The sequence below is a fragment of the Tetranychus urticae genome, chromosome 1 (genome assembly GCF_039701765.1).
Source record: "Tetranychus urticae isolate SD_2017Ah chromosome 1, NJAU_TeUrti_SD_1.0, whole genome shotgun sequence".
In the NCBI taxonomy this organism is placed as follows: Eukaryota; Metazoa; Arthropoda; class Arachnida; order Trombidiformes; family Tetranychidae; genus Tetranychus; species Tetranychus urticae.
In genome coordinates, this window is record NC_142958.1 from 11,045,161 (window position 1) to 11,064,788 (window position 19,628).

General features: G+C 32.3%; 5 protein-coding genes and 1 long non-coding RNA gene across 13 annotated transcripts; 2 read left to right on the plus strand and 4 right to left on the minus strand.

The window, feature by feature from the left end:
* Positions 1-2,768: 2,768 nt before the first annotated feature.
* Positions 2,769-3,496, minus strand: LOC149094570 (uncharacterized). 2 transcript variants are annotated; one of them, XR_016197836.1, is made up of 3 exons: positions 3,357-3,496; positions 3,164-3,268; positions 2,769-3,034 (listed from the first exon to the last, which is right to left on the minus strand). It is a non-coding gene; the product is annotated as an uncharacterized LOC149094570 (long non-coding RNA). The 2 variants fall into 2 exon arrangements; XR_016197835.1 differs by lacking the exon at positions 3,357-3,496 and having other exon boundaries at positions 3,164-3,288.
* Positions 3,497-4,315: 819 nt separating this feature from the next.
* Positions 4,316-9,204, minus strand: LOC107361189 (uncharacterized). 5 transcript variants are annotated; one of them, XM_015927945.3, is made up of 4 exons: positions 9,051-9,193; positions 8,243-8,383; positions 6,617-6,740; positions 4,316-6,067 (listed from the first exon to the last, which is right to left on the minus strand). In XM_015927945.3, the coding sequence occupies exon 4, from the start codon at positions 6,063-6,065 to the stop codon at positions 4,926-4,928; it is 1,140 nt and encodes a 379-aa protein (XP_015783431.2). In that variant the 5' UTR covers positions 6,066-6,067; positions 6,617-6,740; positions 8,243-8,383; positions 9,051-9,193; the 3' UTR covers positions 4,316-4,925. The 5 variants fall into 5 exon arrangements, with proteins under 5 accessions (XP_015783431.2, XP_089122159.1, XP_015783432.2 ...); XM_089266033.1 differs by lacking the exon at positions 6,617-6,740 and having other exon boundaries at positions 9,064-9,204; XM_015927946.3 differs by lacking the exon at positions 6,617-6,740.
* On the plus strand, positions 8,732-9,893 carry Pus10 (Pseudouridine synthase 10). Of its 2 annotated transcripts, none has more exons than XM_015927948.3 (2): positions 8,732-8,805; positions 8,885-9,893. In XM_015927948.3, the coding sequence occupies exon 2, from the start codon at positions 8,967-8,969 to the stop codon at positions 9,840-9,842; it is 876 nt and encodes a 291-aa protein (XP_015783434.2). In that variant the 5' UTR covers positions 8,732-8,805; positions 8,885-8,966; the 3' UTR covers positions 9,843-9,893. The 2 variants fall into 2 exon arrangements, with proteins under 2 accessions (XP_015783434.2, XP_015783433.2); XM_015927947.3 differs by having other exon boundaries at positions 8,901-9,893.
* Positions 9,894-10,417: 524 nt separating this feature from the next.
* LOC107361187 (N-fatty-acyl-amino acid synthase/hydrolase PM20D1) lies at positions 10,418-13,766 on the plus strand. Of its 2 annotated transcripts, none has more exons than XM_089266032.1 (8): positions 10,418-10,535; positions 10,629-10,972; positions 11,569-11,801; positions 11,877-12,100; positions 12,177-12,296; positions 12,387-12,462; positions 12,580-13,181; positions 13,273-13,766. In XM_089266032.1, the coding sequence occupies exons 2-8, from the start codon at positions 10,696-10,698 to the stop codon at positions 13,295-13,297; spliced, it is 1,557 nt and encodes a 518-aa protein (XP_089122158.1). In that variant the 5' UTR covers positions 10,418-10,535; positions 10,629-10,695; the 3' UTR covers positions 13,298-13,766. The 2 variants fall into 2 exon arrangements, with proteins under 2 accessions (XP_089122158.1, XP_015783426.1); XM_015927940.3 differs by having other exon boundaries at positions 10,645-10,972.
* LOC107361188 (uncharacterized) lies at positions 13,632-15,450 on the minus strand. Its single transcript, XM_015927942.3, has 5 exons — positions 15,264-15,450; positions 15,095-15,201; positions 14,949-15,039; positions 14,111-14,898; positions 13,632-14,046 (listed from the first exon to the last, which is right to left on the minus strand). The coding sequence occupies exons 1-5, from the start codon at positions 15,327-15,329 to the stop codon at positions 13,788-13,790; spliced, it is 1,311 nt and encodes a 436-aa protein (XP_015783428.3). The 5' UTR covers positions 15,330-15,450; the 3' UTR covers positions 13,632-13,787.
* A 1,432-nt stretch (positions 15,451-16,882) lies between these two features.
* On the minus strand, positions 16,883-19,499 carry LOC107361465 (uncharacterized). Its single transcript, XM_015928301.3, has 2 exons — positions 18,340-19,499; positions 16,883-17,701 (listed from the first exon to the last, which is right to left on the minus strand). The coding sequence occupies exons 1-2, from the start codon at positions 19,332-19,334 to the stop codon at positions 17,140-17,142; spliced, it is 1,557 nt and encodes a 518-aa protein (XP_015783787.2). The 5' UTR covers positions 19,335-19,499; the 3' UTR covers positions 16,883-17,139.
* Positions 19,500-19,628: the final 129 nt, after the last annotated feature.

Sequence of the window (19,628 nt, forward strand, 5' to 3'; positions counted from 1 at the left end):
GACATTTGTTTTGCTGGTTAAAAAGAGATGGAGTTTGGTGGATTTTAAAGCAACTCATACTGACGACCTTAAAAATGATGAAACAACGTCAACTGATTGCCTTTTCACAATATTTCTGAACATCTTTTCATGCACAAACATAACTTATGATTAATCTTGCATTGGACTGTGATTGTAATTACAACGATAAACAATTTGTTGATTCACTTTTCACTTTTCCCATTTATTCCTATCAATCAACCAACAATAACTGTTAACGACTTAAAGTGCAACATCCGAGGTCTTCATGTGTGACAGACTTTTCAGATAATAATATTTCATTTGTTGTAACAACATTACGTCTTTCAGTTTCTTTCAATTTTCTTTGAAACATTTTATCACTATTTTCAAAGCAATCAATCAATAAACCAAATAACTCTTCAAATCCATGATCATCTGTGATTAATCGGCATTCTTATTCCAACTGCAACTGCACATCTGATTGCTCAGAAAAAGGATCATAAGGTTGGTTAGCCATTTGATCATCAGAATATCTCATCTTATCCTGGATCTCTTCTTCTTTTCAGATCAATTAAAATATTATCACAAACATGGATCAAGCAATTTTCTCGCCGTTTATTCAATTATTGACTATCTGTGATCAAGAGTTTCAAGAGCTAAAACAGCAATGATTGAATAGCAATCCAAACGTGATCTGGACAAAATTAGATTTACAATTGAATATTCAATGTTAAAACACTTGGATTATCTGATAATCTTAATCTTATTATGACTCGTCTGCTCATCATACATTGACAGCTGACTATACTCGAGATGAAGATACAATCTTCAAGAATCACATGAATCTTGAAACATTTACTGACAATACTTGAGGATCAAAAGTTGTTTACTTCAATCAATTTAAATAGACTTTCTTTCTTTACTGTATATTTGCTAATAGTTTTAATTTAAAGGTAAACTAAACTGGACAAATTAGATGAAACATTGAATAGTTAGGTTAGGACTCTTCGAAAACGTGCTAAATGCGAATATAAAGGAAAAAATTGTGTTTGCGATTCTATGATTGCTCTACTTGAAGTTGAATTTGCAAAAAAATATTAGAAATGTTTTTAATCTGTGAACAATTGTACATTTGACTTTTGCTTTGCTTTCAGGATTCAAAGTGCAACCAATTTAAATCTTCTTATACATTCAATCCGATGCAGTACTTAACATATCAAGATATATTTTTCATTGAATCTGGAAATTAATACAACTAATCAACAGCTAATAGGCTCAGTAAAAGTGCAGAAACATTGAGCAACATGAACAGATTTGTCAAAAGCAAAACATGCAGTTCAATTGAAATTTCCTGATGTTTCCACCTAAGATAATAAATATCTAGATAAACCAATTGTTTTGCATCTATACTTATTTGGAGTCTTATATCAGTTGACCCTTTATATTGTCTGATCTGATCTGATTGTTCAAAATAAATTCAAATCCTGAAAGTCTCAATACTTGACATTAAAGCCTTTTCTGGAAACAAAACTTTAATATCTTTTCATTTCAAAATTTACCTTTAATTTTAAGTTTCTCATCAATATTTGTCGGCAAAACACAAATTGAAAAATGAAAATTGTATGTAACAAATTGAGCCCGTATTAAACTTGTAGCCGCTATGAATGTAGCATTTATCAATCAAACTGCAACTGTAACCGTAATCATTTCTGGTCAACATTTAAGGGAAAATATTGACCAGTTTTTAAATTATCTATTATGAGAGGTTAATTTTCGTCTGGAAAACACAATTTATCCCATTTTAATATTTTCAGGTTTACTTGATCACAATGATTATTTACTGTAATGGCTACTTCAATCAAAATGAAATTATATATTTCCTTATTTCCTTGAAAATTTGGCCTTGTTCACAACTGAGAGAATCCATTTAATGTACTTGATTTTCATGTTGAATCACGAAAATTTCATTTTTACGAGTTTTCTATAAACCAAAGGGTGAGCCTTGTTCTGGTCATTCAATCCTGGGATACAATGTATCGTTGAAATGTAAACTTGAAAAAAATCAAGTTTCTTTTGGCATTGAAAAGTCCCCATTTCCCAGTTAACAAAACGACAAACAATCAATTCTAAATGTACCGTGTTTCCGCGCATTCTAAAGGATGTTCAATGTAATTACCTCCAAACTGGCGGAGCTTAAATTATGACAATCACAATCAAAAACATGATAAGCAAGTTATTTACCTTTCGCCTTCCATCCTTTACCTTTATTATTGTGATGTTACTCGAGTTATCATGTTTTTGATTGTGATTATCATAATTTAATCTCCACCAGTTTGGAAGTATATTGAACACCCTTTAGCAACGGCCTTAATTATGATAAATTTCACTTTTAATTCACTGTTGACACTCATAGATTTGCACTGTGACTTGAAAATGATTAAAAAAGCAAGAATCAAAACAAAAAAATATGTATCCAATGGAAACCGGTTTTAAGTTGATTTTTAGGCAACAGTGCATAAGAGCGAGTATCAACAGTGACTAATAAGTGAACCTACTCATTAACAAGCTCGGTGCTAGGATGCGCGGAAACACGGTAGATCAACGTTACGTCAATTGATTCAGATTCGATAAGCAAGTTGTTTGCAAGTTGACTAAAAAACTGGTCTGAAAATGAAGTAAAAATGATACAAAAACGTGTAATCAAGTCAGACAGTTGATGAAATACCAAATGAAGGTAAAGCTTATTCAAAATTTAATCTGATTATCGGTTCATAACAAAAGATTTTATTCCCAAAGAGTTGACTTGAATCTTGAAAATACAATCATGTTAATCTTAGAAGTGAATGTTGGTAAAGTTGATTAACTGAAACAGATGATAATTGATTACATTTGAATGGGAAAATGTTTATCAACTTGAAAACACCATTTGAATCGCGAATCGTTTTCTTATCCTTTCTTTAGTCTTACAACTCTTTGGCTGCTTGCTGATCCATTCAGTGAAAAAAAGGTAACGTAATCTATCAATATCGATATGCTGCAACAATTTGATGATTTGGATAAAAAAATTCATAATTATCCTCATTTTTTTTTAAATTGTCTTTCGCTCTAATGAACTTCAAATCATTTTCAACCTTTCTTTCTTGAATAATCAACTAAAACTTACCTGAAATGAAACGCATTTATAACACTTGGCTGAATATAATAATCTAATTTACGAAGGTAACATCACTTGAAATTAAAATGGATTGAGTAAAAAAAGTAGTCTCACCTAAAATAAGGGAATAAATATTACAAGCGAAAGATACAAAAATTGAATGAAACTTGAATGAAAGACATGCAATCCAATTGTGATTTACCTTTGGTAATTGTCGATAATAATAATAATGCTGTTTTTGCACTTAAAAGTTAATTGCGCTGTTTGAAGGTGAACTATTTAAAAACTGCTGTTTATATCAATATTGTTGTACTGGTTTGTATGGCGGCAGGAGTTTAACACAATTTAGTTAATCAACTCAATTTGTTATTCGTTGTGATTGATTGTTTTAAAAATAAACCGATTAGCTGCTTTCTAATGATGACTTTACATTTACATTACATGTACTTGATCATTATCCTTATCATTAAGCTTACACCATGAAAAACTGATGAATCTTGGGCTTGATAGTAAATCGTATTATTGAAACTTTCAATTATTAGGTTGTCCGGGCCAAAAATGGTGGAGGTTTGATTGTTGTTAATTTCAAATTGGTGTGACTTTTTTTATCAATTTTCGGTCAGTTATACCTGAATAGCTAACAACTATTTTGCAATTAATTAAATAGATTATATGGTTTGGTTAAGAAATTAGAACAATTAGAATTAAAAATTGGTTTTTTCATTTTGACGAAAATTCCAAATCAAAGGTCCCTTTTGATTTGCTCGCTAACTTTTTTCAATTTTTGGATATTTTTGGATGATTAAATAAAAGTGTTAATTTTGTTGAGAAAACGAATTGACCATTCGATGAAAGAAGGCAAAACGAATAATTTGTGTCAATTTCTTGCATCTATCAGTTGAGGTTTACAGACTCGATCAATGAGGTGACCTTTCGACTTTTCATTTTTTTTCATTGATTTTCTAATAACTTTTTCTTTATTTTACTTTTGGCCAGAAATTTCTCATAATTAATTTTGTTCTATCTGTCAATAAAACTCTGAAATTTGAGTGAGCTAAAAAATTGCTATTTGAAAATATCTTTGATCAAACTTCCGCCACTTTGGCCCGGACAACCTAATATTATTTTCCTTTTTCTTCTTTTCCCTCTCAACCTGTACAATTAACTTTTGCTTAATTATTTATTCAAATGTTATTAATTAAACTACTTACAATTGTGTGTTTCATTTTCATTCAACAATATACAACTAGACAAGGTGACTATTTAACCTTCAACTCTGTAAAAACATAAACACAAACTGAGTGTTTGGAGAGTTTGATTAACAAAGTAAACTATGAAAATAATAATGGTAATGATGATGGTTTCTTTATCAGTTTAAGCAGCAACAGGATGAAGAAAGAAATTCAAAGAGAGATTGTTGATTAGTCTTTTATGCAAAGAGTATAACAAGAGGTAGCACGCAATGTTAACTATGTTTGAGAAATAGGGAAAAGGGAAAAGGGGCAGAACGCGGTAGCGCCACTAACAATCCTTTTAATTTTTTTGAACTTTTTCTCATCAAAAATTTGTTTACATTTATTTTTTTGTCATTTTGTCGTCTCTTTCCTAATCTCTTTCTCGTTGCTAACTCCCTCCTTTCCTGCTCCTTTTAACTTATCATCTCTCTTATCTATAGCTCTCATTGTCGTGCTCTCTCTATTGCTATTACTCTTTGTTAATGCATCATTTAATTTGATAATATTATTTAATAAACAGCATTGCATTTATCAATTCATTGCTGCTCTGGTTGCTCGTGCTGGTGATGTAAAGTTTCAGTCAGTAGATGACTAGCAGGAACCGGGTGTGATTTTACATGTTGTAGATGATGATTTAGATGATGATGAGGAGGTGAAGAGATGGGCATTGAAGGCGGATAATAATATTCACTAGCTCGAACTGGCTCGGGCATAAAATCAAGGTTAGCCAGGAAGTGATCAACATTTGACTCAAATAGTAAGGCACTGAAAGACTGGGGTGCCGAAGCTGGATCAGGGCAGTCAGCCATCCTTGACTGATTCACTGGAGATGATGGTAGAGTTTTCCGCGTTGAGGGTGGATGTGGATAGCGAATGCCCTTAGTGTTTGAAGTTGATGTAACGGATTGCCTTAAAGTTGATGAGGCTGTTGAAGATGTGTTTCCGGTCAATCCGTAAACCATTGAACCATTTTCACCTGGAATCATTGGATGACCAGTCCTTGGATTCAGTGGACTGTGAATATTACTGTTAGGTTGAGTTAAGGTTTGCTTAATTGAGTCGGAAAATTTGGTTATCTGATTTAACAGGCATAAAAGTTCATCATCATCATGACCAGTCCCAGTTGTTGTCCGACTGTATTCAACTCCACTGTCATCACTTAATGCATTGGGTGTGGTAGTTGTATTATTGTTTCCAGAGGAAGAGGAAGATTCACCCTTCTTAATTCCTCCTCCTCCGCCGCCCATTCCACGGCTTTCATTAAATTTATCAATTTTTTTAACCTTTTTACATATGTCTTCAACTTTGTGCTCAAGTTTCTCTAAACGATTGGTAATTTTATTGATGGCTGTTAATGTCTTGGCATGTTGACGAATTAAAAAATAAATCTCTGGTGAAAGTTCAGATGTTAATGGAGATGATACCGATGAGGATGAGGCTGATGATGATAATGGAACGGATAAGGGTGGAGATGAAACTGATGGTACTGGTGGTACAGATGATGGAGTATCTATTTTAATTGGAATCCTTGTTGGTATGTTAACCTTTGCCAATCCTCCTCGATTGGCAAAGGGACTACGACTTCCGGTGTTGCGGGGTCTGCTGAGATCGATGTTTGCTCTTGGCTCAAACTGGCCTGAACTGATATGATCTTTCAGCCTCACACCATCAGGCATACCTATAAGAGGATAAAAGAGAGAAGAAAGAAAAAATTAGATTTTTTTTGTGACATTCAAGTTGGAAATTGCACTTCAAATGTAACAATTGTTTCACAAATTTTCAAAAAAAACATCTCTTAGAAATGATGACTAATTTTCTTGCTTTTTTGTTGAAAACATTTGAAATTAATTATTAAAATGGATGTTCCTTTTAAAATGTCACTATTGTTGTTGACGTATATATACTGTAATACCGTAATACTACAACCTACAAGCTGCGCATAGCTGAGTGACTCTATGTTCACCCCCTGGTGTTGCCATACAAAGCTTGACTAGCTGTATATAGACATTCATTATTATATTGTTTATACATTATATTCAGTATTACATTAGATTGTATTAAATTAAATCTTAATCGATCTTCATCCTTTTTTGTATGTAATTGTTTCAAGTCTGATGTATAGTATAAAGAATATGATGTATAGCATGAGTTTCACAGGTTCAAAGGAAAAAGGAGTTAATCACAAGATCTTTTTTAACATCGCAAGGCCTTGGCAAATTATGCTTACCATAAACATTATTAGAACGATACCAATACAATATGACTTTTGAAAGCCAGTTTCACAAACTCGCATGAATAGACGGTTCAAACAATTTATATAATTTCACTTATTACCAATCCTTGCATAATGGCTGGAAAAATATTCAACAGATAAATATATTTAAATCAAATTGAAAGGGGTGAAGTTGATAAAATCCATTCCAACATAGAAAAATGTAACACTTGTTTCACTCAAGACACAAATTTTCAAAAAATAACATCTCTTGGAATTGTTGACTAATTTTCACGCTTTTTTGTTGATAACATTTGAAATATATTATTCAGATACAGATAGATGTTCCTATTGTCACTATTGTTGACGTATAAATGATGCTACAACCTACAAGCAACGCATTGCTGAGTGACTCTATGTTCACCCCCTGGTGTTGCCATACAAAAGCTTGACTACACTTTCATTATTAGTCAACATTGAGAAACTGGATTTAATTTTTTCAACGGTCCCTTTTGTTTCTTGTTTACATTTTGTAATAAGTTTGCTTTTGCTAAATAATAATGCTTTTAATGAATTTGTCGTGTTTACACACATTGTACAACGATTAGATTACGATCCTCTGTCGGGCAAACTGTAATAAGTTTGCATTTATGCTTTAATACGGATGAAGATGTTTACATTTATCAGAAATTTTCAGTAGATTATTCAACAGTCCCTCAACCTCTTTGTTTACATTCTATTAGATTTTAATTATTAGTGATTTTATTATGTAGGATGGTCTTATGTCTTTATATATGTCATCTTATTACAACCAGAATTTGTCGTTTGACCTCAGAATATTCACCACTGACTCTGGCCAAGAATTAAAGTGAAGGTGACCTACAGTCAACTGGTGAACTTACAGTTCTAAAAGCCAAATTGATAAATAATTAATTTAACAAAAAATAACCTAATAAATAAACAATTTGACAAATAAAATTGAATAAAATAAAGATTAAATGATTTAAATGGAATATGTAATGAAAAAAATGAAAATTGACCCATACCTCGAGACCAGCCTCATAATAAACAACTAAAAATTGAAAAACAACAAAATTATTTGATTTAAAATTAATAAAGTGTTGACCACTTTCTACAACAACTCACACATTAAAGCAATAGATGACTTCACGCTAAAATGATGCTTTAACTGTGGAGCATTCAAACACACAAACTGTAAAGTGTTACAGGCAAGAACAATGCGAGAAAACACAAATGAAATGTCCTGCCTGAAATGAAGCTTTCACCTCAGAATATGAACCATTCAAAGCAATAAGAAAATGATTTTTAGACTATACTTATACCGACCTACTTTTTGAAAATGGATTCTAAAGGAATTATACAGTATATCTTGTTTTAGAGGTCAGTTTGTGTCCTGTAACTGGTACTCTATTATGTTTAAGCTCAATTTAGACTAAATTTTAGAGTTAGCCTATTTATTTGATAAGGGAGAAAGCAGTTATTTCATTATATCTACGTTTTTTCTCAGTTGGTTTTAATTGATTAAAGGCAATTTTTTGTTTTATCTTAAGTTAAAATTTTTCTTTGAAATACGGAGTTAGTTCCTAATTCTATGTTTCTAAGAAATCTATTGTTTCTTACCTCTATTTATCAAGCTCTCCAATAATTTGTAAGTTCCGTGTTCCTAAAGGTCACCTTGAGTATTGTTTTGTCCTAGGATTCTCTACTTTCACGTCTTCTTGTAATCACTTTATGAGCGTTGATTTTCCTTTTTCATCGACACTATAAACGGGTAAACAAATTATAATAGAGAGGGCATTATTGTATCAGTTAATTAAGTCGCTAAACACAAAACTCAAACTCAGCCGTGAGTAGCTAACACAGCTGAAGTAATTGATATAAAAATAATAAAATTGATAAAGCATGCTGGAAAAATTCAAAGAAACAGTTGAGATTAGTCTTCTCAATACAGCTTGAAGATTAAAAGGTTGGTGTGAAAGAGTAGATCTTACTCATCTGGTGTTTAATTTTCCCTCTCTTGCAAAATGAGTGTCTTAGTTACTGTAACTAACATAAAATTTTGTGTCGCTCTTTTTTAAAGAACGTTTGTCTCTAACAATTGTTTGTTTTAAATTGGTTGACATTTGAGTCTTAATTAGTGTGTATCCTGTTGATAATTCACAGATTGTATCTGACTAAGAGAGGTAAGATTATTTCATTGCTATTGCCACCAATTGTTCGATTTCTTCAAGCTTAATCAAGTCGTATTTGAATTTCAACAAGTTTTTAAATCATACAGGACTTCGATTGGACTTGACTGAGCCATGTGAAATTTCTGCCAATCATCAACCTATCACTATAGAACATGAAATTATTGCTCAACTCCAAAATGAGCTCCAAAGAGGAATCAATTTATATAGTTGGTCGTTATAATAAATTTAGCAGAAACCTTTGTCAAACACCTTGGATTATTGATGGAGTTCGCCGGATGGAAAGCTCTGTTCAAGATCTTATTGTCAATGAAATTGAAAAACGAGTCAAATATGAAAAGGCCAAATTCAGTGCTTGTGGTCGAGAGGATGTTGATGTACGGATGCTTGGAGATGGACGACCATTTGTTGTTGAATTGATGAAACCTGAAGTGAATAGTATAAGTGATCAAGTATTAGATGAAATTGAACAAGAAATCAATACTAACTGTACAGAAATCAAAGTTAGAGATTTACAATTAACAGTGAAAGAAGAAGTAAAAGTACAATTAAAACTTGGTGAAACTGATAAGACGAAAAGATATCGCGCATTATGTTGCATTAATCGACCATTGACTGAAATGGATTTTCAGAAGTTCCAGTCGATAAAGGATTTAACCATCAACCAAAAAACACCTATTAGAGTTTTACATAGACGATCTCTTTTAAATCGTCCTCGAGTCATCCATAGGATTTCCGCCGAAAAAACTGAAGATGATCATAAATTTATCATTGAATTGACTACGGAAGCTGGAACTTACATTAAAGAGTTTGTTCATGGAGATTTTGGAAGATCTACTCCCAATTTAGCTGAAATTATGGGCGATTGCAGAACAGATATAATTGAATTAGATGTCATAGCGATAACAATGGATTGGCCTAAGACTAAGGCTATAAAATCAGCTACACCAACGGAAGGCACGAAAGCAAAGATAGAAAATGACTGTACAAACGACTTTCCATGTACAAAGAGATTTAAACATGAGAATTAAAATTGATTGAAATAAAGCAACATTAAAATAAACACCTTTTGATATCTTTTACACTTAAATGACTCAATTTGGTATAAAAATAACAAGAATAAAAAGGGAAAACATGCTGACAAAATTCATAGAAACAGTTGAGATTTGTCTCATCAAACAAGATTGTAGATTAGAAGGTTGGTGTCAAAGAGTAGAGTAATCTTACTCTTTGCTTAATGTTTGATTCTCCGCAAAGGTTAAAGTAATGTATAAGTAAATTGACAATTTAAAACATTACTCAAATAAAAAAGTATGCAGCGACCAATGCGCGAAATTTAAACTTTCAGAATTGTTTTATCTATTCAAGCAATTGATTCGAGTAGAGGAATGATTGTTAGAAAATACTGCAAAGTCTACACACATGGAATGATGAGATAGTCACAAATCAAGTCGAGTGTCGATTGAATTCCTTTATCAATTCCTTCAACTCTTCATCCTCTGATTCACCATTTGCAAAACCAATGAAAAAATACATTAATCTTTGATTTTCCCTCTCTTGCAAAATGAGTTTCTTAGTTACTGTAACTAACATAAAATTCTATGTCTCTCTTATTTAAACAACGTTTGTCTTTAACAATTTGTTTCTTTTAAATTGGTTGACATTTGAGTCTTAATTAGTGTGCATCCTGTTGATCATTCATAAATCGTATTTAACTAAGAGAGGTAAGATCATTTTATTGCTATTGTCATCGATTGCTTCGATTTCTTCAAGCTTAATTAACAAGTCATCGTTGAATTTCAACTAATTTTAACAAGTTTTTAAACTATTCAGGAGATTCATTGGAATTATATACCAGATAATTCGGAATAAATTCGTTACAGTATGAGATCTGATAACAGCGGAGGTTATTCAGCATTAAGACTAATATTTGCATTAGTATTTGGTCTTTTTGTGATTTGTGTCCTTCGAGCTCTTATCCTTTTCCCTGAGCCTAAGAGTCCTGAGCCATGTGAAGTTTCTGCCGATCATCAGCCTATCACTAAAGAACACGGAATTATTGAAAGATTCCAAGAAGCTTTGAAAATCAAGACTGTAGCATGGGATATACATTCTTATGATACTCAAGAGTTAATCAAAATGAGACATTTTATCGAGAAAAGTAAGTTTATGTTCAATTTTTCTTTGCAAAACTTTGCAATAAAAACCTTGAAATTTTACCATTTTGCAGCTTTTCAAGTGAATCTCCCATGTTTTAAATCATCTTGATATATCTGAGTGGTCCCGTAGTTCACTTCAAATCATCATAATATCAAATTAGAATTGCAGAAGCGAAATTCCGAGCGTCAATAATACCCTGACATTTTCTAATCTCGTACTATACGTTTGCTCAAAGCGAAGCTCTTAGAGAGATATGCTCTTTGGCTTTGCTGCTAAGGTAAATAATTAACAAGCGTGATACAATAGATTAAAAATTAGGATAATGGGTGGATATTTTACTACAGACTGTATTTAAGTCGCTAATTGTGAGATAAGATGAGATTACCTATTGAAATTACTCTCCTAACATTAAAAGCATGTGTTATCTAGTGATTTTAATCATTTGTGCTTTATCTTGTTAATTAATCAATTTGTTTGTGAATTAACTATCAAAAAACAAGTTTATTTTTCTCGTAAAGCTTATTTATGATCTGGATTCAAGATTATCCAATAATTTCTGTCTACAAAGATATTTCATAATATATTTTTTTCTTTAAGATTATCCAACTCTCCATTCATCATCATTGGTTAAACGGACGATTATCGGCAATTACAGTCTTGTGTATGAGATCAAAGGAAGTGACCCAAAGCTTAAACCCTACATGTTATGTGCTCATCTGGATGTTGTACCAGTTGAGCAAGAAAAATGGACAGTTGACCCATTTGGAGGCATCATTAAAAATGGGTATATCTATGGTCGCGGAGCTGTTGATGTCAAGGATGCTTTGATGGTAATTAAACTAATTTTAGACATTTTTATTGAAACAATATTTCACTGCAGTAATGTATATTTATGTAACTAATAGGGAATATTGGAAGCTGTTGAATTTGAATTATCAAGAGGATTTAAACCGAAACGTCCCATTATATTAGCTTTTGGCCATGACGAAGAGGTTACAGGAATTGATGGTGCTGTTCAGATTGCAAACTTTCTTGTATCGAAAAAAGTAGAGCTTGAATTTTTACTTGATGAAGGCACTTGTATTCTGAAAAATGCTTTTCCCGGTATACCAAAGGAACAAGTCGCTCTGTGAGTAATAACCACTGTAACATTTAAACCAATCTCAAAATATTTTTGTTCATTTCATTGTTTTCTCAAATTTTAGGATCTCAGTCGCAGAAAAGGGCTATTTGACTGTTGAGGTGTCAATAGAAGACAAACCAAGACATTCCTCTACTCCACCTTATGAACCAAACATTGTCACTCTATCAAAGGCACTTGCTAAGTATGTAATTCAGAAATGTCTGAGAGCTAACCCTCTATTGATGAGCATGAAAACAAATGCAGAAATTGACATTTAAAATTCTATGTTCAGGTTCAACTCCCGTGCCCATAAGAGTATGTTCGGATATGGTACAGAAAATAGCTTCTTCGAATCTTTAGCCCCTCACGTAAGTATGAAAGACAAAAGATGAAAACTGGCTGAATTTGATGTGTAATTCATATGCTTGAAATTCACTGATTGTAGCCTTTCTATAGTCCAGTCAATAACCAAAATTATTTTTTAGGCCCAATTCCCTTATAAAGTACTATTCGGAAATCTTTGGCTTTTTGGTCCTCTTGTATCTTATATGATGAGCCTCTCACCCATGGGAAATGCATTGGTAAGGACAACAAGTGCGGTTACAGTAGTAAAGGGTGGTGTAAAGGATAACATAATATCGAGTGAAGCATCAGCCTTGATAAACCACCGAATCCATCCAGCTCAAACAATTGCTGAAGTTGTTGAATATGATCGTCAATTGATTAATGATGACAAAATCAAGATATCAATCAAACAAGGATCTGAACCCACTCCACCTTCCCCTCATGGTGATAATATTTTTGGCTATGCATCAATTAAGCAAAGTATCCAACAAGTCTTTCCAGATGCAATTGTAGTCTCGGGGTTAATGATTGCTGGTACAGATGCGAGACATTACACTGCTCTAAGTCCAAATCTTTATCGTTTTACTCCATTATATATTCCAAGTGAGGATATAATCTTGTTCCATGGCCATGATGAGAGAATTTCCGTTGAAAATTATGTAAAAGCAGTTAATTTCTATCATCATCTGATTTTAGCAGCAGATAGATCGGAGTTACCCAAACCAAGAGTTAGAGATGAAATGTAAGAAAATAAAATGAATTATCTGTATTCAATCATAAAACCAGTTTGCACACAGTCACTAATCTCATAATTCCGATTTATCAATATCTAGACTGAAAGAAAACGAAAGAAGTTGAGAAAAGAGTAACATCAAAGTGAGATTATCAAAGTGTTATTACATGCTGGTTATTGAGACGCTTCAGATCTAAGATTTGAGTTGTTTTTATTGCACAGATGATATCCTAGTCTAGTTATATCAAATGAATTAATCGTGGCTAAGATAAGGGTTAAGATTTTACTTAATATCTTGTATTTTACATCCAATATAATGAAAAATTATTGGAATTTTTAAACAAAATGATTGATATTATCAATAATATGATACATAATGTAATAAATCGTCAAAAAAAACCATTATTTTAGGTGAATGAAAGCCATAATTGAAATGAACAAATTATACTTTCAGATTATCAAATATTGAAAAATGCTTTATTTTATTAAATCAATGAAACTATTTTGTGAAAATAACATCAAAAAACATTTTTATCTCTAATTTAATTCGAAATAAAAAATGTCGATTTAGATTTCGCAAGTTAACATGAATAATTATCAACTAGATTTTTGTCATTACTTATGAACTAATGAGAAAAATATTTCTAATATGGAAATGACTAAGGCGACGGACAAAACTATGAATAAACCGATGAAAACCTTTCTCATTCCGCCAATCTTTAAAGGTACAAATTTAATATCTTTTTTCGGTTTGATTTTTCGCTTGTTCAATACATGCTCAGTCACTCTACGGAAAGGCAAAGACACGGATATTTCTCGTATAATTGCCGTCATTATCCAGTCAACCAGAGCTGATTGCAGTAGCTTTGAAGTCCTAAATGAATCGAAATAAAAATAAGTCAGAATAAATTAAGCAAAATGTGACAAAATTAACTCACACTGAATTTAATCTTTTGATTATTTGATCAACATCGTGTCTTGGATTAACTAGGAAAGCTGATAATGATTGGTAAAACGCTTTATCAGACCAATATGAATACTTGGCCATTGGATGGTCAGTTCCTTCAATTGAATTTCCAATTTTTCCCACCTTTTCAGAATAAAGCCACACATTTTCAGATGAATAGGCTTGAATTTGACCGACTCGCTCTCCAATACGAGTCGGTCGAGCACTTCCTTTGCGTTTAGCCAACTGATAAACATCGGCATAGTCTTTGGTGATCTCAGCCTCAAATAGTTCAAACATTGATAGTCCTTCAACAAACCATGGAGTCTTGTCTAGATCAACGATGTCTCGCAATGTATTGACACGAGATTCGCCGAATCCACCAATTGTGGTTGTTTTGAAAGAGGCCATGAAAATTATAAGTACACTGTTTAGTAACAGCAATTGAGATGTTTTGATTATAGATCGATGGACAACTGATTGTTGGACAAATAAAATACTTGGTAAGCGATCAGCTGAACTCAAAAATCGGGTTAAAAGTGAAACTGAATGTTGGTAATGATAAGTTGAAATGACTTCAAAAAGGTAAATAAGGGACAAGAGGAGAATCCAAGTAGCAGGAAGAAAAAGGGTGAAACTTGAAGTAACATCTTGATCAATTATCGATGAAGTTCTGGCAAAACCATTGATATAATAGGCTTCTTCAGTGACTATTGCTGTAAATTGTCCAGGAGGTTGAGGAATATTAATTGACATTGGAAGTAAACTGACATCGGCTTCCTAAATAAAAATTCAATCAGATTACAAACAACTCTGTTTAATGGACTGACCCTTCTTTGTAATAAACCAAGGATTCCATCTTGATAGCCATTTTCACCGAATCGTCCGAATTGACCTTCAGTGGTTACAATTAATTCCTCACTGTAAAAGCCAAGCAGCTGATTGAATTATCCGTTGAAGTTAATCAGATACTTACTTGAAATTTCCATAGTCAGTGAACAAGTCTAACATTTTTTTAACCGATTTATAAGTTGGATAAACCTTTCCGTCGTCATCTTCATCAAAAACGCCCAAAACAATGATCTGCAAATTAATAAAAAATTATTAATAAATCACTTGTTGGTAAACAAAATGCTGACTATTACATCAAATATTCCTATGGATAAGTTTAACTTCTCGTTGAATGTGTCCTTTTTCATTTTCATTTTCATCTTTGAATTATTTTACTTTCCAGGAAAATCTTCAACTACATTATCAACTTTATTTGACTCTAACTCGAATGACATATTTCAGTGAAGCATTTTATTCATATGACAGAATTATATTTGAATTGATAAATCAATTACAATTATACAATACAATGAGTAGAGTACAATGAGAAAATTACTATTAACATAAAAACAACATTATAATGATAAGTATCCTTTTAAAGTACGATTGATTGATATAATTTTTCTCACCCTATTATTGACCAATAGCTTGTAAATATAAATCTATGAATAACATTTAATATTATCATTACATCAATAAAATAAAAATAAAATATATTAAATATTGTTTCACATCAATATTTATGTGATCAGGAACAATAAGATACAATCATTAGATGAATTTATATTGTAATACAATTGTAAGATTTTGTTCAAGTTTTGATCGTTGATCAATGCATGTAAATTTGAACGGTTATACAGGGCTATTCAGCTACTTAGTAAGATGTTGAACGCCAATAACTTTGCAACCAGACATACCTTTGGCCTGAGAATCGAATGCAGTGAGTTTGGGGGACATTCATTTTTTATGTTTAAAGGACAAGGTCATTCAAGGTCATTTTTCGGAAATCGCTGCTGCTCATGTTAGAGGTCATTCTGAGGGCCGGACATCATTTTCGAAGACAAAAAATCTTCCTGATCAATTTTCGACACTCTGTGATGAACGCTGCTTGAGTTATTGACATTTAAGTTTCAAAATTGCGTTAATTTACATTTTTTATTTTTATGAAAATTCGCATTTTTTATGCTCATTGGGGCGTAATCAAAACCCTAAGGACTAAATTGGAACTAATCGGCAAAAAGAATTCATCCTTAGTTGTAAAAATTGAATAAGATCTTGTTAAATAAACTTGCTTAACCCCATTCGTGTAAAGCGCTCCTGGAGCTTTGAGCAGTCACCTGGATGGCTAGAATGTAGTGGAAAATGAATTTGGGTTTTGATTACGCCCCAATGAGCATAAAAAATGCGAATTTTCATAAAAATAAAAAATGTAAATTAACGCAGTTTTGAAACTTAAATGTCAATAACTCAAGCAGCGTTCATCACAGAGTGTCGAAAATTGATCAGGAAGATTTTTTGTCTTCGAAAATGATGTCCGGCCCTCAGAATGACCTCTAACATGAGCAGCAGCGATTTCCGAAAAATGACCTTGAATGACCTTGTCCTTTAAACATAAAAAATGAATGTCCCCCAAACTCACTGCATTCGATTCTCAGGCCAAAGGTATGTCTGGTTGCAAAGTTATTGGCGTTCAACATCTTACTAAGTAGCTGAATAGCCCTGTACAATGCATTCCAATCGCAAAATGCATCGATCTCATTTTTGAATAGTTAGACATTTCATATTTATTTTTTCAAATTTTATTTTTGCAATTAGTTAATTAAGGCATATTTAGTATAGCAGTCGTTTACAAATCGTTTAAATTCAGTGTAAAACCAATGACAATTCATTCAGCAAATAAACAATCAACAGGCCATTTAGCATCAGAAAGACAAAGGCGATCGGGATCAGTTGATTCTGGAAAAAAATCTGGTAACTTGAACTTCTTGTTGATATTGAAAATTATTCTTTCTTTCATTCGATTAATATTTAACTTTTTTTCATTATTCAGTTCCTGCTCCTCCACCGAGATCATCATCGAGTCAAATGAGTGATGGACCTGAGGTGAAGCCACGTCCTTCACTAAACAACAATAATAAAAATTCTGTTGGAAACGATGCACTATGATGCACTTAATGAAAAATATGTAGTTCAGAGCGCAGAAAATGTTCTTTTATACAAAGGCTTGATAACTTTCATGGGTAGAAATGCTGAAGAGAAGGTGATCAATTTATGGAACAACATATCATTGGAACTCTTTGAGCTAATATTCACGATTCGGTATTTTTGTAACCATTTTTTTTCCTTAATGTTGAAAACATGCACTTTTCCAAACGATTTATTGACCAAAATAACTTTGTCATCGTGGTTTTGATGAGAAGTCAAGATTAAATCATCGAAATACCATTTTTCGTCTTTGAATGGTTCGCTCTTATTGGAGCATTTAGTTTCGTAATTGAATTGAATAAATTCGAGGTATTCTGTCAGTATATAAACAACATTGTCCAAAACAGTGGCATGGAAAGAATGATTGTGATCTTTAAAATTATTGAACCAGCTTGAATTTTCAACGGGAAAAAGACCAAACAACTTCTCGTCTTTAGTTTTACCAACCACAATGAATGCACCATTAGATTCAAGGATCAGTTTCTCTTCATTGGAAATCGAATCAGGAAGTTTTGAATCTTTGTCTTCCAAATAACAATGATTGAATCTATAAATAAGATATGAATAAGGTAAGAAAGAAGAATTAAACTTAAAATTCGAGTATAACCTTTCAAAATATATCCACTATCAGATTAAAGGATTGTTTTTCTTTAAACAAGAGGAAAGGAAAGTTTAGCATCTTAAACCTTTAGTAGCACTGATAGAAGCTAAAAAGCGGTGAAATCGGGGAAAAAAGTATTTTAACTCTTGAACCATATTAAATGAAAAACAGTCTCGTTTGAAACCGACGATTAATATTAATGATTAAGATCAAAGTTTCTTGGGCTCATTTGGAGAAAAGAACATCGACTGTCGCGTTGAAACTTTGATTCTAATCATTCTAATTCTATTCACTTCCCTATACTCAATTCACTTAACCGTTTATTTCGAGGATTATTCTTATCTTTAAGAAACAGATATTCTTATTGTTATTATTAGTACCGTGATGTCGCTTCAATTTTGATATTCATGAATCTATATTAAATACTGTTAAACTCTGTCTAAACTCTCGTCGAAACAAATTAAGATACGAATCGAAAAAAAACCAAAAATATTTGGCTGTTTTGCAAGTCGAAACTTTTACTTTTACCTATTTTGGTTTTGCTATTTCAAGTGCAACCGATACTATTACAACCCCATACACACCTGGTAAACCGCGCAAATTTATAAATCAATCCATAGATTTGACTATAGTAAGTTTTACCAGCAACTTCAAAGTTAAGCCACCGAAATGTCTTTTTAACCCAATCAATTCTGATTCCTTTTGTTCCAGAGTCGAATAAAATATCTGACGTGTGTTCTCCAGAAAAATATTCAAGTGGCATAGTATCATCACGTGTAAAATCACCGATTGATAAACAGAAAAATTCATTGTCAAACATTTTTATCCTTAAAACTGCAACATCTATTTCCTGGATTGATATGAAAACATTTTGGGCACTACGGTTGAATTCACAAGCATTATATGATGTGATGATTGAATCAAAATCAGGCATAATCTTAATCAATTCATTATCCTTCACCTTAGTTGAACCATCAAGACCCATAAAAGACCAACGAATGCATTTCAATAGCTGTGGAAGAAATTCTTTACGAGAATCCTCCATATTATTCACCCACTTCATAATTGATTCAAATATTTGATACTCAGAGTGGACCATCAAATCTAATTTGAGAATAGTTTCAACTGTCTCCACAGGATATTCCAGGAAAGTATTAGTATTGGCAATCATCAAGAAATGTCGACAAATAAAACGTTCAATAGATTCTGAATTAATCAATTTGGACACTTTTGTAGCTTGAAGTAAAACCACTGGAAGATGTTCTATGGTGAAATTTTCATGAAAAAAGGCCAAACAAGGCTGAAACAAAGGTTCGTTTATCATCAAATAATCAGCTGCTTCATAAAAACTGATCACATTCTCCATTTGAATAACGAAAGATTCCGAATGAATCAGATCGAGGATAGAATCGAAGACTTTTTCATCAAAATCAAGCACCACTTTGTTTTCCTTTGATTCCAACAAATCACAACAAAACATTTTCTCAAAGTAAGGCACAATTGAACAAATTAACTTTTTAGAAACAGTATATTCGCATTTCCTGTTGACAATTATTAATTCTTGATCTTCTGATTCCATGGTTATTAAGTTCACCGAAAACAACACAAAGCGATTTTTTCTCCAATCAAGAACTCAACATTGAATGGGGCTAATGAGTCGACAACGAAAATCTTTGCCTTATTTCCACTGACAAGAGGCCAAAGTGTATAAGAAGAGAACCAACTCAATGGGCTCTCAGGTGTTTGTATTTTAACTTTAACCTGCTTACACAGATGGCATCAAACACCAATTTTCATTGAAACTTAATACAATCGGGTTTGCTTTTGATAACTGTTAGATCTTAGCAGTAACTGTCTTAATTGTATAAATCAT

Coding starts and splice junctions, on each gene's coding strand:
- LOC107361188 (XM_015927942.3), bottom strand. CDS start 15,329: ATGAAAATGAAAATGAAAAAGGACACATTCAACGAGAAGTTAAACTTA. Junction 15,202..15,263: donor TATCCATAGGAATATTTGAT/GTAATAGTCAGC, acceptor ATTAATTTGCAG/ATCATTGTTTTGGGCGTTTT. Junction 14,047..14,110: donor ATCAAAAGATTAAATTCAGT/GTGAGTTAATTT, acceptor CGATTCATTTAG/GACTTCAAAGCTACTGCAAT.
- LOC107361465 (XM_015928301.3), bottom strand. CDS start 19,334: ATGGAATCAGAAGATCAAGAATTAATAATTGTCAACAGGAAATGCGAA. Junction 17,702..18,339: donor AAATTTGCGCGGTTTACCAG/GTGTGTATGGGG, acceptor TCTTATTTATAG/ATTCAATCATTGTTATTTGG.
- LOC107361189 (XM_089266033.1), bottom strand. CDS start 6,065: ATGCCTGATGGTGTGAGGCTGAAAGATCATATCAGTTCAGGCCAGTTT.
- LOC107361187 (XM_089266032.1), top strand. CDS start 10,696: ATGAGATCTGATAACAGCGGAGGTTATTCAGCATTAAGACTAATATTT. Junction 10,973..11,568: donor GAGACATTTTATCGAGAAAA/GTAAGTTTATGT, acceptor TTTTTCTTTAAG/ATTATCCAACTCTCCATTCA. Junction 12,101..12,176: donor CCAAAGGAACAAGTCGCTCT/GTGAGTAATAAC, acceptor CTCAAATTTTAG/GATCTCAGTCGCAGAAAAGG.
- Pus10 (XM_015927948.3), top strand. CDS start 8,967: ATGAAATTATTGCTCAACTCCAAAATGAGCTCCAAAGAGGAATCAATT.